This window comes from Phycodurus eques, chromosome 4 (assembly GCF_024500275.1).
Source record: "Phycodurus eques isolate BA_2022a chromosome 4, UOR_Pequ_1.1, whole genome shotgun sequence".
Lineage (NCBI taxonomy): Eukaryota > Metazoa > Chordata > Actinopteri > Syngnathiformes > Syngnathidae > Phycodurus > Phycodurus eques.
This window is the reverse complement of record NC_084528.1, coordinates 23,076,675-23,088,816: the sequence shown is the minus strand read 5'-3', so window position 1 is coordinate 23,088,816 and position 12,142 is coordinate 23,076,675. Positions and strand designations below refer to the sequence as shown.

General features: G+C 39.2%; 1 protein-coding gene across 5 annotated transcripts; it reads right to left on the bottom strand.

Moving 5' to 3' along the window:
• Window positions 1-1,243: 1,243 nt before the first annotated feature.
• On the bottom strand, window positions 1,244-12,026 carry hormad1 (HORMA domain containing 1). Of its 5 annotated transcripts, none has more exons than XM_061675713.1 (15): window positions 11,960-12,026; window positions 11,699-11,750; window positions 10,397-10,541; window positions 10,200-10,263; window positions 8,456-8,492; window positions 8,317-8,337; window positions 6,721-6,902; window positions 6,437-6,585; window positions 3,883-4,040; window positions 3,732-3,800; window positions 3,519-3,576; window positions 3,175-3,230; window positions 2,702-2,788; window positions 1,784-1,840; window positions 1,244-1,529 (listed from the first exon to the last, which is right to left on the bottom strand). In XM_061675713.1, exons 2-15 carry the CDS (start codon window positions 11,729-11,731, stop codon window positions 1,449-1,451), a joined length of 1,197 nt encoding a protein of 398 aa, XP_061531697.1. In that variant the 5' UTR covers window positions 11,732-11,750; window positions 11,960-12,026; the 3' UTR covers window positions 1,244-1,448. The 5 variants fall into 5 exon arrangements, with proteins under 5 accessions (XP_061531697.1, XP_061531701.1, XP_061531699.1 ...); XM_061675717.1 differs by having other exon boundaries at window positions 6,721-6,788; window positions 6,876-6,902; window positions 11,699-12,017; XM_061675715.1 differs by having other exon boundaries at window positions 1,784-1,837; window positions 11,699-12,017.
• Window positions 12,027-12,142: the final 116 nt, after the last annotated feature.

Below are 12,142 nucleotides of genomic sequence, written 5' to 3'. Positions count from 1 at the left end.
AGTGAGTTTTGTGCTTGCTGACTGGCACAGAGTGCAAACTGAAGGGCTGTTTACAGAAGCCAGGTTGGGACTGGATGTGGATAAAATAGCTTAGAAAATTCTGGTAAAAACTAAGAACATGTTCACGCATGTTCAGTGTAGACATGCAGCATCCAGCAAAACAACAGTGTTGGACTACAGTTTCTACCAGAATCCAATTTCCAAGACCCTGTAAAGTGAAATCATAGATTTGTTTCTAAATACATTATATATGTTTGAAGATAATTGCTGAAAACGTGCAAAGACTAAAAACTATAGTACTGAATTGTGGAGATACAGCTCATAGATTTGTTTCTAAATACATTATATATGTTTGAAGATAATTGCTGAAAATGTGCAAAGACTAAAAACTATAGTACTGAATTGTGGAGATACAGCATTAAACTTTTTTTCACCATTTAATTTTTATGGGATTCTTAGGGCGCGGCTTAAACGGCACCCAGTGACGCACTCAGGTGTCCATCATGAGTCACCCCTCCTCCATTGTTTAAAAACCTGAGTGCCTTCGTTAGCTTCAGTGGTCATCTAGTGCAATTGCAAGTTACTTAGTTATTATTACTATTCCCATTTGTACCACTACACCATGCAGTTAGCTAGTTAGCTATGCCTACACTCTGAAAATGAATTTTCCCTGGATGCCTCAATTTATAGAACAACTAGGTGTCATTATTTAGAGTCCCTAACATCATTCGTTGCAACATGGAAATCCCCGTGACGACCTGGTAGGACAGAGTCTTGCAACTTGAAGCTTTAAGTTGATACATTTTCATGGGTCAAACAAGTAGGGATGTTTAGGCATAAGAAAGTTGCTAGATGAAGTAGCATCCATTTTTCAGCAGAGTGTGGTTTCACCCATTGAGCAGAAACTTAGGCACTCAGGTGCCTTAAGTTGTCCGTCTTCTGTGTTGGCATTTCTCTCCCTCATAATCAACGTGACAAGCTAATCTATAGCTTCAATTCAAAACCAAATCCAAAGCGATGCAACGACGTAGTCTACTGGCATTCACTATTATGGTTTGTTTTGTTTGTTTGTTTGTTTGAATCTTACAGATGAACTCGACGAGAAGCTCTCCCACACCTATCCACTGAAAAATGTAGTTGTACAGCATTGAATGGGTTAACTAGTAGCTCAGCCTCCATTCTTAAAAGTAAATATATAGTCAGTGAATTCTCTTTTATTGGACTTCCAGTCCTTATCTGCACAAGTCAAACTTGTTTGGTCAACATTTAAAATGGATCTACAACAAAGCAAGAATCCAAATAATTACAACATGAATTGAATCTAAAATAAAAAACTCTTCTAACCTTGAACAACATGCTGCTGAAACAATAAAGACCATGTGTGTCATTTTAAAGTACCTCACAGTTGAACATTGACAAACTTAAAAGGGAGGCAAGTGTGTTTTGGCTCACAGGTTGTCTTTGGACTCGCTGAACTTGCGTTTCTTCCGAGGTGTCTCCTGACTATTGGGGATTTCGTACTGACAAACCTGTTGAGAGCAAAAAGACAACATTTTAAAAACTGAACTGACATCCCACTGTGCAGGCAGCGATGAGTAGTGACTCATCCATAACACAACAGAGGTTTTCATGAGCGTGCCTCGCACGCCCTCGCAATGGTGAGCTCTCGTCGTGATCTTGCTGTAAAAGCTGCTTTATTTCCAGTGTTTGCCTTTTTATTCAACATATGTGTAACACAGAACCTTAACACACGTTCATAAAGTTAAGAATGCATGCTTCTCACCGTATTTTTCTTAATAGCTGCTTGCTTCCTGGCGTTCATCGTTCCCTTTGTCTGCTGCTAACGTAAACATGCACCTGTGTTAGGCTCATTCAGAATTACTGTTTTAAAGATCATGCACTTGTCTTAATCTTAATTGACAGTCTTATTAACAGCTTTGGTTATCTGCAGAAACCTCCCTGTCTTGGCCATTGGCTTTAATTCTTACACAGAATCCTTTAAGGCCTTCAGCATTATACCTTGTACACAAACATTTGTGTCTTTAATTCTTAAGAGACAAACCTGTCGTTTTCTTATTTTATTCTAATATAGAATCACTGCAGCCTTTGCTTCTTTAATTGTTACATACAGATCTTCGTAGCCTCTGGGTTTAATTCTTACACACAAACCTTTGTGGCCTTCTGCTTAAATTCTTACACACAGACTTTGGTGATTTTAGCTTTAATTCTTACACACAGACTTTGTGGCCTTCCGATTTAATTCTTAAACCAAACCTCTTTGGTCTTCTGCTTTAATTCTTACTACAAACCTTTGTGGCTTTCTGATTAAATTTCACACAGGCATTTGTAGCCTTCTGCTTTAATTCGATACAGAAACCTTTATGGTCTTTTGCTTGAATTTTTAAACAGACTTCTATGGCCTCAACTTTGATTCTTTCACATAACTTTGTGATCACACAATACACTGAGGACTTTCAGCTTTAAAGCTGACACACACATCTTTTTAGCCTTCACCTTTAATTCTTACACACGAACCTTTGTGGCCTCTTGCTTTAATCCTGACACAAAGCATTATGTTCTAAATCTAAACTGTTTAGTTAATGTAACACAAAAACACTCCTCTTCTAGGCGTACCGGAACATGAAATTCTTTAGCTAGATTAGCTGTAACAGCAAAGGGAAAATGCGAGGAGTCCACTAACCGTGTAGTGTTGAATGATGCGTCCACTCCTGGTGGTCATCACGTCTGCCTCCATGTCGCAAGTCCTCTTTAGCACGACGGCCTCCATCTGAGAAGAACACTTCTTCTTACCAGTTTTGAATTACACATCTATTTAGCTATCTTTCCAAGTATGCATTTTTGTTGCCACTTTTCATTTACATTTTTAACTATTTCGTTCATCAACATTGACAATGTATCACTAATTTCTCCTTGTTTCCCCCACTAATTATTTGTTTTATTACTTTAATTTTCTTTGCTGATGTTTTTTTCTTCTTCTATTTATCTCTAATGCTACCGTAGGATTCACAGCCAATGAAACGGAGTATTACTGAGTTTGAAATATAAAATTCGCATCACCCCTTTGGAGGAGCTAAACTATATTTCTTGTCAATCATCCTTTTGTTGTTGATTGAACAACAGTGTATGCAGTGATGATGATAATGTTCAACTCACTGTGGTGACCTCACAAGTGTCCATCTTCTCATGGCACCTCAGCTCAATTTCTTGTGCTGATGAAAGAAGGGGAAAAACCTTAACCTTGAAACCATTGTTTTGTTACTTCTTTTGTTACTAAGTGCTAAAGAGTGAGTTTTTGTGCTGTTGTTTTTGGGACTCAAATACAGTTTGACGCTAGCAAAAATTGGTGAGTTTTCAGGCTTGTTGAGGCCGCCAAAAAGGTCACTCATTTGAAAGAACAATTAATAATAGTAATAAAAATAATACGAAAAAGGGCCTTAACCACCTGCTGCACAGGCCCTAATTATTGATAATAATAGTAATAGCAAGCAGGACTTTACCATTGTTGTCTGTGTTGTCCGTTTTGGGTGTGTCATCCACATCTTCAATCACAGACCTCTAAAGGTGGGGGCATTAGCAACTATACAGTAGAGGTTTATTGTTTTTCATTCATGATGTATATGTGTGTGTGTGTGTGTGTGTGTAAGTGAGGGACAGACTGAGAGAACATGTGATTGTTCTGTGTGAGTGTGAGAGAGTGTGTGAGAGCTCACCTCTGACAGGCTCCCATCACGTTTTACCTTGAGAAGCCATCTGTTTCTCCCGCCAGGGTTCTCCTCCACCTGTTGACAGGAAGCACCTGCTATATGACTGTTGGTCACGGCCGGCGGTGTGTGAAGTGATGCTCGCGTGACTGGCACTCACCGGCTCCAGCCTGTGTCTCTCGGTGGCCATGTCCAGTTTAAGCGAGTGGAAGGGTGTGACCACCTCGCCCATGGTCAGTCTCACCGGTTCCCGCTCAAATACCAGCATGTCGCCATCGGCCTCCTTGAAGCCAGGTGGCTGGTAGTCGTGCGGCGTTACTGCGGACGACGAGACGAGCACACAGTGTTTAAATCAGAGTTTGCGCAAAGTTGATGTTGTGTGCAGCACATAGATAAACTGATTTTAAAGGAGACACAAAAAGCGATACTGGGTTTTTGGATTAAATTTAAGGCTGAACCTAAAATGTACCTCCACAGGTGAACTTAATTTGACCTTTGAAATAGGGGTGTGCAGTATACTGTAGGTCGTAGACTACCGACAAATCGTGACAATGCTTGTGGATGAAATCATCGTATTTACCTCGGTGTTACAATGGCTTCAATTAGCAACCTGACAAGATTTCCCAAAATTGACAATCTGTCAAAATGATGGGTTCCAGAGAAATGTAGCTCTTTTTTGTAAAAAAAAAAAGGCCTTTTGGGGAACGTTTTTGAGTAATATCACCTAAAGAAAATGTGGTCAAAAAATGCCTTCAAATTAGACTAAAACAGTAGAACTTTATCATTTCTCAACATTTCATATTTCATCTGCTATTCGGAAACCTTTTTTTCAATTGACTGACAAATTTAGTGAAAAATATAAACCAATAAGCTCATACGGGCCGAAATTCTGAGAGACTCCAAGTCGATGCGTCATAATTACCGTGTCCCAATTATGCGTCACTTACCCTAAAAGCTCCACTTAAATAGCGCAAACGGAACTTTATTCACAAGAAGAGCGGTTTGGGCAGTAGAATAGGTCAATTACTTTAGTAATCAATTGTTGTTGTTTTTTTGTGAATTTTTTTTGTGATGTAGGATTTTAGAGGCCTTTGAAGTGCTCATTCCATGTTTTTGTTTTTTTGTTTTTGTTTTTTTAAGAAAATTCCAGCCCCTTGTTACAGTGCTACTTCAAATGTGGATTTCCCATCTTCTCGGGAACTACTGGAGAAATGCAAGGTTCTAAGCTAACTGGTTCCGCCAGCCATGTGCTGCGGCCGGCTAGCTAGCGCGGCTAAACACTGTCCTTGCAGCCTGTGAGGCTGCTCCCACCCTTCCAGCAGGTATCATTATCACTCAAGTAGGATGAAGCGTAAGAAGCTAATCATGCGACAGTGAGTAAGAAGAGAGAACAGCTGAAGAAGGAGAAGTCATGCTAACAGCTAAGCTAAAGAGAAATGTACAGTCATATAGCAAAAAAACATGGTAAGTGCATAGGTGATACAGTACACTTTTATGTCATATAAGTTGTTGTTTCTGGAGTGCTTGTCCTCCCATCAAGTGTGAAATTAAACAACCAAGTAAATCTTTTGTTAGCTATTTCTCAAACTGTGTCTGTGAGAGACCACTTGCATGTGGTTTCATCTTCACATCTGATTAAAAAAAAGAAAGAAAATGAGACCATTTTGTTATCTGTTTTGAACCTAGTACCATACAGTATGTTCTCATTTTTATTTTTATGAATGAATTTTCTTTTGCTAATAAAGTGGTGCCGTAAGGTACGAGTTTAATTCGTTCTGAGACCATGCTCGTATTTTCGTAACTCAAAACACACATCTCAAATATAATTTTATTTGCCACTTAAATGAATAGAATTGCCATTAATCCCTCCCAGCCACCCCAAAAAAAAAAAAAAAAAAAAAATTTGAATTCATTTTGTTTAATCAGGAAAATATCAATCTATAATATTGTACTTTATCAAAACAGAGGAATAACATTATCAAATAGGTTGTAAATAATTAAAAAAATATTTTCATCATGATTTAATGTTACAATTCAATTCATTGTGCTCTCCTTCTGGTGTGCCCGCCTTGGCCATTGGGGTGGGGGGCAATTTAATATAGTAATACAGACCCAAACGAGTAAGTCACCACAACTCTTAAGAATTCAGTCACCTGCAATATCAGCCATTTGCACAAAGAAGAAATAATATAATTGTGAGTATTGTGATATTGTCTGTCATGCTGCTCTACCGTTTAAGTTTAAATATCTGTTGCTTTAAGGGTTATCACACCACAACTATCGATGCCATCCAATAGCCCGCCAAAGGTGTTTGCCCATTATGGGTTAGCATTAAGGTAGCGGGGGCATTCTTAAGGCAGAGTTGTTTTGGTTGTTTTTTGTTTAGTTTGACAGAAAACCTCAACTGAGAGGGGTATGTATCAACTTGAAGCCTCTTATGAAGAATTATTCACTACCTGCCAAACTGCAGCTAATAGTGAATTGAGTTGAGTTCACTGCTCAAGTTTGTGCTCATAAGTCGAAGCAAACAAGCAGCCAAATGATGGCTCGTACCTCGAAAAACTTAGAAGGCAGATCACTCTAATCTCAAGGCAACACTGTATACTGATGCTTGTTATTGTTGTGTCAGTAAGCCAACCTAAAACAACAGTTTGTTCTTGCACCGTAGATATTGTCATAACCTTTGGCACAAACATCGCCCTGGAGCCATTTACCAGCATCGTAGTAGGTCAGCGTCATGTTGAGGAAGATTTTGTTGGGGAGAGGGCCGAGGTTCTGCATAAGCGTGTAGAGCTTCCTCACCAGCAGGCTGCTGGCCTTCTTCGTGCTGCCAAACGACGTGACAAAATTCTTGTTTTGGGTGCTGAAGGAAGGAGAACAAGAAAGAGCAGACAGTGGACAGGTCTGGTTATCTTGCATGTTTTTACAGTATGTCATGTTCCCGATAAAAAAACAAACAAAACAAAAAAACAGATTCGTTTTTAATGACGAAACCCACCTCTCAAAGTCCATTTGTGCCCCTTCTGTGTTGTACTGAATCCTGAATTGATAAAACTCTGTCACTTTCTGAAAGCAGACCCATAACACGTGCAGGAATCCTGTTAAGTGTTCAACATTGTTTTTTGTTGGGTCATCACGCTGGAAGCACGTTACCTGCGGATCATCAGGGTCTGAGGAGACCTGCAAGAGTGCAAGAACTTCAGTAAAATTACTACTGACATTGATTCAGAAGGGCAAGAAAATATAATCCAAACATCTGTCTTAAATTACTGTAATTTCTCGCTTATAATGCGTATTTTCCCCCCAAAGAATTTATCAAGTATAGAGCACATTATACATAGATATGAGGAAAATGAAAACATTCTTTCACATTGTAAAAATGTATCCCAGTACCTTGGGGTTGTGAAAAAGGTGTACTTTCATTTCAATATGATATGTAATGTTTAATGTTGCAAACTTATATATAATTCAGTAAATTTCCACCGCACACCCGAGAATCATGACGTCTTCTCGGGCACCAATGAATGAACTTCCGGGTCACATACGTAACACGTAACATTGGTACAGTGTAACACGCTAGCTACACTTTTACTATATATCTGGTAAATTACTGCTTACTTTACACCGCAACGCCACTTGGCTGCCTTTAAGACGTTTTACTCAGAACTCATTCCTTCTTGGATCGCTACTGTGTTGCTACTTAAGCTAGCTATCTCCTGCTGCTAACTCCCACGCCTAGCTCGTCCAGCTGCTAGCTTCCTGCTAGCATCTTGCAAAACAATGACCAGGAAAAAAAAACAACGACCAGTGGACTATATACCAACGACTTGATGCATCCACACTGTGGACTCCGAGGGGAGCACTCGACTATTTTGTACCTGCCCACTCACCGCAAGGCACATCCGACATGCCACCCAGTCGCAACATACCCAGTAAGACTAAATATACTACTGTATAACAAAAAAATCTGAATTAGGACAGTGCATGCACACAGAGCAGAATATTTCTTTGAAAAACCTAATAAGGCAGCATGGTGGCCGACTGGTTAGAGCGTCAGCCTCACAGTTCTGAGGACCCGGGTTCAATCCCCGGCCTCGACTGTGTGGAGTTTGCATGTTCTCCCCGTACCTGCGTGGGTTTTCTCCGGGCACTCCGGTTTCCTCCCACAGCCCAAAAACATGCATAAATTGGAGACTCTAAATTGCCCGTAGGTGTGCATGTGAGTGCGAATGGTTGTCTGTTTGTATGTGGCCTGCGATTGGCTGGCAACCAGTTCAGGGTGTACCCCGCCTCCTGCCCGATGACAGCTGGGATAGGTTCCAGCACGCCTGCGACCCTAGTGAGGATAAGCGGTTCAGAAAATGGATGGATGGAAAAACCTAATAAAATACAGATAATAATTCACATTTTGAGCATGGATAGCAGCAAATCAATGGTGTGCATTAGACATAGATAGAAGGGTTTTCCTGACTTGGGGTGGATTTTAGGTGTGAGTATGATACTCGAGAGTGTATTATACACTAGAAATTATAGTAGTTACCATAATACATATGGTATACCTAAGAATTTCACACAAACAAGCAAGCATACTTACAGACATAATGACGGTCTGTAGCTGGGAGGGAATAACAAATGCGATTGATACAATGCAAGATGTCAAAATGTGAACTAATTTCCAAGATTACATGACAAATCTTTATCCTAAACAATGCACATCATTGAATGTGTCTTACATATTTCATCTGGATGGCGTCAAAACATCCCACAATCCTTCAAAAGGAAGCAAGACAACACGTTATGAGCAAGACATTCAGAGCAGGGCACATTTGGTGATGTCATTGTCCCATTCAGAGAATGGCACACTTGGTGATGTGATTGTCCAAATAATGAATATACAGTAAAACATCTATTTAAAGGTCCCAGAACCAACATACTCCGGATTTAACGTACGAAATCTGCAGAAATGGTAGTAGAAAGTGGTACTCAAAACAACCGCAAGTAGCGAGCAAAGTCCGTTAGTTTAAAAACTGATCAAATATACTCCAACACATTACGCATTTTGGGCAGAAAGATTAGGCAGCATAAAAAATTCCGGTGTCCGTCTGTTTCAAGCTACTGGGGCGCCATCTGATGGAAAAATAACCTAATTCTTTAAACGTGTGATAACGTGGGGTTGTGTAATAGGTAGTGTATATTCAATAGTTCAGCCGCTTGGCTCCGGCCAGTCCATCCACTGCCAGCCGCTGCGATCACGAAGCTCAGGACCAAGAAACAATCGAACCGTCAGAACATTGATCCTGACAGTACCATATCCTCGTCATTATTACTGTTTTATTATTGGTGGTGATTTATGTTTTTATAACCCCACTTTCATTATATCTGTGCCATAAAATGATAATAAAGGCTTTCTATTCTATTCATGTTCAATCTTTATGTGCAGCACTTTGTTATAGCTGTGACTGTTTTTCCAAGTGCTCCATAAACAAAACTGAGTTGAGTGTCTCAAATCTGTGCAAGTCTTAAGTACACCAACACATACGTACGTACGTTACATGTACATACTGTGAGACTCCGAATGGCTCATTAAATCAGATAAGGATTGTCAATCTAAATTTCGGTGACGACTCATGGCAGTTTTTGTGACATTAAGCAAGGTTAAGCTTTTTATATATTGTAAGCATATGGAGAGGAAAATGCTTAACCTCCATAAAATCCAAAATATTGAGGCGATCGTTCTGATAGTTTATCGAGGCTGAAGTGGGCATCCACTAAGTAGAGATGTCCATATAGATTTTGGTGATGATTTATAGCTGTTTTGTGAGATTAAGCTAGGTTTTCCTCTCGAGTGAGCATAGAAAGGAGTCGCCAAAAGGTCTCCTATGAAATCAAACATGTTCAATTTCACCGCAACTCCCTGGCAGTGCAGCTAGTCTCCAGGAGACTAGAGGAGACATCTCTGCAAACAGCGGAGAATCGAGTCGTCATCAGGTTGCCAACTAGTCTCCAGGCCAATAAGAAAGGCCCTTATGGGGCAGTTACCAATCATGACAGGTTGGACAGCAATTTCAGGGACATATGCCAAATATTCAATATGATCAGGAAAATAGAATATACCTGATGAAAATGACTCAATCAAATAAATTGTTGTGGACAATAAAATCATGTAAAAAAATATTTTGTATCATTCAACCACTTATTGAACAGGCTGTAGTTAGCAGAGGAGTGTGCAGGACATGCCAAAATCATGTACAGCCAATGCAAAAAAAAAAAGTAATGAAATTGAGGAAAAACATTTAAAGAGACTTATCATTGTACTAGTATGTGTGCAAATGTTTGGCCAGTTATATTAAGGCCTCTGAATTTTATTATTCGGAGACATTTGATGATGACTGAGTAATTCTGATGAGGAGACAAAAGGCATGCTGTAGTGATATTGACCCGCCTCTTGTTTGTAAGAAGAAAGATGCAGACGCTTACCACTCAACAATCTGACAGGCACCGGGACAACTGCGCTCCTCTCTGAGGATCATCACTCGCTGATCTGTGGGAAGAAACTTGTTGATATGGACTGTAAATATACTGGTAATGAAAAATTTACCATTTTATTGAGGTTGCTCCTCCTTTCTTGAGGAGTAAAAGCATAAGAGACTAATGAAGAAAGGCTGACATCCAACCATCAACATATTTGCTCCCGTAGGCTTTCTCTGGAAAAATTCCTCGCAGGTACATGATGCCTGACACACCAATGGCCAGAAGACTCTTGATGACAGAGATAGACTGCAGCTCGGACTCAACCTGACTGGGAAAAACCTGAGTGTCCTGTGGGACAAACATAAACTTGCTTATTCAGACAAACCCACCAGACTATACACGTTTTATGCCAATCATACTACAACTGTCTTTTCTTTGCTGTGTTATACACGTGGGCCCAGAGTATGTATACTTGAAATTTTTTTCATTTTGTTCTATTTCTTGTCAACTTTTCTTTCCTGAAAGCCTTCCTTCCCTCAAAGTTTCTGACCCCTTTCCTGCTTTTCTTCCCCTCATACCTGTTTATTTCCTTCCTTCACTTAAACCTATTTTTCTGCCTTCCTTCACTCCTTCCATTACATGTCTTTTTTCATGCATACTTTTTTTAGTCACTTACATCTGCTTTTCTGCCTTTCTTACCTCCTTGCTTCCACCTCAGACCTGCTTTTTCTCCTTTTCTTCCTTCTCTCTTACATGAACAATAAGTGTACTTAGAATGGTGTGCTTGTATATATTGAGGAGGCTATTTGGCATGTCAGTCTGCACGAAGTTGCTCATTTAATGTGGCTTCAACTACACTCATATTTAAGTTATTCTTGTGTGGTCTACATTACCAAGTAAATTAAGTAATCAGTAAAGTTCATAAGTTACTTTTAAGATCAAGTAATCAGTAAAGTAACTAGGTTATTTTTTCAAGGTAACCTTGGCAACACTGTTCAACATACAGTAATCCCCTGCTATATCACGGTTCATCCTTCGCATTCCTGCTATACTGCGGATTTTTTTTTAAGTGTAATTACAGTTTTTACAAGTTTTTTTTACTGTTTGCACAATATTTTTGTTATCCATTGCTCTTGCTATCACTCTCAATATATATGTTTAAATGTGTTTGTATTGTTTAGAAGGTGTTTAAAGACCTTTAAAAAATTACATCCTGTAAATACTATAAAAACATGCCTTGGCTGTATTTGAATAGGGGATTGTATTTCTACATTGCGGATTTTCACTTATGGGGTGATTACTGTATTGCACTGTATCACTTCACTATAATTTTTTTTTACAACACTTTAGAATATACATTTGTATACACACTTGAATAATGTGTTGTAGATTTAATAGTACTGCTAAAACGGTCAAAAAAGCATCAGTTTTCATTATTCATTTCAGATTTGGTCATTTACAGACATTGCTGTGAAACATGAAGTCATGTTATTGATTCCATTTACCTTAGATGTCCTCACTTGTTGCACACATGCCATGTCTTCTCTAAGCAAAAATCTGGAAGAAAAATCAAGATTTTAATCTTGAGGATGATTAGTTGGATTGCGTTAGATTAGCAAATGAATTAGCTTGCACGTAAAATAGCTAGCTATCACAGCAAATCTTTAAAAAATAAGGCTGTAATTTAATGCAGCATTTGTATATTTAGCTAAAAATAAACACACACACACACGAAAGATTTGTCACACTAGGATGGTGAATTTTACCAGTACAAAGAGTTAATCTAGTTGAAAATTGTTGCTAATCGGTGAGCCAGACGCTGAATGTGAAAAAAAAACCGGCTGCCGTTAACGTGTGTGATTGACAGTAAAAATAGCCAATCAAGAAATAGGGGCGTTGCTTTTTTTTCAGGCAGTACAAGATAATGACATGTATATCACCATGTCTCT

Excerpts from the sequence above, each read along its gene's own strand:
- hormad1 (XM_061675713.1), bottom strand. The coding sequence starts at position 11,731 with ATGGCATGTGTGCAACAAGTGAGGACATCTAAG. Across the intron at positions 3,231-3,518 it reads GGACAACACAGACAACAATG|CACAAGAAATTGAGCTGAGG; the intron begins GTAAAGTCCTGC and ends TTCTTTCATCAG. Across the intron at positions 2,789-3,174 it reads ACACTTGTGAGGTCACCACA|ATGGAGGCCGTCGTGCTAAA; the intron begins GTGAGTTGAACA and ends TGTTCTTCTCAG.